General features: G+C 39.7%; 1 protein-coding gene across 1 annotated transcript; it reads left to right on the top strand.

The window, feature by feature from the left end:
• Positions 1-208: 208 nt before the first annotated feature.
• Positions 209-2,519, top strand: SARC_14176 (hypothetical protein; the record flags this gene model as incomplete). Its single annotated transcript, XM_014291691.1, has 3 exons — positions 209-349; positions 1,371-1,455; positions 2,290-2,519. Coding segments are annotated over 3 exons (456 nt in total), but the record flags the coding sequence as incomplete, so codon positions are not given.
• Positions 2,520-2,604: the final 85 nt, after the last annotated feature.

Genomic DNA, 2,604 nt, shown 5'->3' with positions numbered 1-2,604 from the left:
GTTTGTATATATATATATATACATATATATATATATATAATAAATATATATACATATTTTATATATATATATACCACGAACTTCATTTATTATTTACTTTTTATATCAGTTGCCTAGGCATCATGCCATTGAATCTTTAACACTATCTTCCACGTGCGAGAACCCATGTATACTTACTCTCACTTGTTCTATATATAATCATATGCAGCAGGCGATGGTTTCAACCTGTCGAGCGACATTTTACCTGCTCCCGATGCTGCTGCCGATGATTCAGAAGATTTAGACGACCTGAACGACGAATCTTTCCACAGCTCAGACAGCGAACACGAGGCCTGTAGGATGGACAGAAGTATGTAGTACTGCATTGCTTGAATAACTTTGATTTAGAATGGACAGAGGTATGTATTTCTGTGTTGCTTGAATTACCTTGATTTAGAATGGACAGATGTTTGTAGTACTGCATTGCTTGAATAACTTTGATTTCGAATGGACAGATATATGTAGTACTGCATTGCGTGAATAACTTCGATTTAGAATGGACAGAAGTATGTAGTACTGCATTGCTTGAATAGCTTTGATATAAAATGGACAGATGTATGTAGTTCTGCATTGCTTGGATAGCTTTGATATAAAATGGACAGATGTATGTAGTTCTGCATTGCTTGAATAGCTTTGATTTAGAATTGGTAGAAGTATGCAGTACTGCATAGGTCGTAACGCGTTGTAAGAAGCATATAGAAAGGACAGTGATATATAGTTCTGTATTGGTTGTACAGCTTCCTATAAGGCGTATAAAATGGGCAGAGGTACATAGTACTGCATTGTCTGTAAAGCTTATAAACATTTAAGATGTTGGGGTTTAGACATGTGCTGGGAAGTGTATATGTGTATGTGTGTGCGTGCATGGTCGCGTCTATGGATGGTCAGGCTTTAGCGGTGATGTTTTAAGCGCGTGGGAGTTGTGGCGTGCATGTGTGTAACGGCAATGGATGAGAGCATGACTTCCTCGCCTGCACTTACAAAGTATGCGCGCAATGGAGCGCTTACTTGTGGCCAGGGTGTGAGACGAGCTGCCTGTACGTGTGAGCTGTGTAGGAGAGGAGTTCAGGCTGATTGTTATATTGCTAATAGTTTAGTTTCTAAATATAGATAATTTGCTGAACGGATTAGTCGGTTGCAAGTCTGTAACATATGAGGGATTGTCAACACGGATGTCAATTCGTAGGCTTGTATGTAACGTATACTAGGACGTACTATTCGATTTTCTCACTCATGTATAGCAAAAGCAGAATACCCTACACGACTGGACTCACTCTACCATGCACGTAGCGTTAATAACACTCATGTGTGTCTGATGTCTGGTGCCACAGTGAGGAAGAAATTGCATGTCACCAAAGAGAATCTGGTGTTCTCAGCTGCCGCTAAGGAGAGACCGCCTATGGGTATCGCGTTCAAGTAAGCGACAGTATGCTAGTATGCGAAGTATCATATGCCAGTATGCGACAGATGATCTACTAGCACGTGACAGATCATATGCTAGTTTGCGACAGAACTTATGCTAGTATGCGACGTATCATATGCCAGTATGCGACAGATCATATGCTAGTATGCGACAGATCATGTCCTAGTATACGGCACATCATATGGCAAAATGCGACATATTAAGTACTCTGTGGCGTTTCAGGGGAATACACTATTCATTTGCCTATGTTGACATTTGATGACGTGAGCCTATATATCATGCGATTAAGCGTTTCTATGGCCTGTAGTGATGTGCACGAGATCCTTGCAACAAGTGCAAGTATGTATTAAGAATCATATTATTGTAGTATGTTTAAAATATCATATTAGTGTATTGTGTATAAAATTCATAATATTGTAGTAAGTATGTATGCATATCATAATAATGTATTGAATATTCATATTGACGTTACAAGTATGCACAAATAATTATATTGTATTACGTATGTATTAATATTCGAAATAGTGAAATAGGTATGAGTAAAACGTCTAGCTGATATTCCATTTTATCTGTGTGTGTATGTATACATGTGATGTGTCGTAGCAAGCGCCTTGCGTTCTGATCAGCACTATGTGTGTTAGTGTGCCACAAACACATGCACGACATACACCGGTATATTGTGCTATAGTGTTTGTTGTGTTGATGCGCCTGTGGTCAAAGTATGCAGTCATATAGCGAACTGTCTACTTGCACAACACAGGTACACACACAGTCAAGGCAACGCCTGCTGACGCTGATATCTTTGCCTCCCCACTGTATACGCATAGCTTCTCCATGAAACTGTGTTACAACATGATGAGCTCGTTACGTGACACCATACCACCGGCGCTGTTTGTGTGGTGCAAAGGAGTGCTGATAGGAACGAGTGCGCAGATGTCTTTCTTTGGGTCAGTGACAGCCGGTACGTGCTATGCATTCACACGTCTAGATAATGGCAGCTGGTCATGGCCTGCACAGTATGGCGTCGTGGGGGCAGGGGCCTATTTCGGTATGTGCGCAAGAGGGTTATGTACAAGTAAACGTTCATATATATATATATATATATATATATATATATATATATATATATATATATATATATA

The sequence above is a fragment of the Sphaeroforma arctica genome (assembly GCF_001186125.1).
Source record: "Sphaeroforma arctica JP610 unplaced genomic scaffold supercont1.4251, whole genome shotgun sequence".
Taxonomy (NCBI): Eukaryota; class Ichthyosporea; order Ichthyophonida; genus Sphaeroforma; species Sphaeroforma arctica.
Note: the sequence above shows the minus strand (reverse complement) of the source record. Positions and strands in the feature narration are given on the sequence as shown.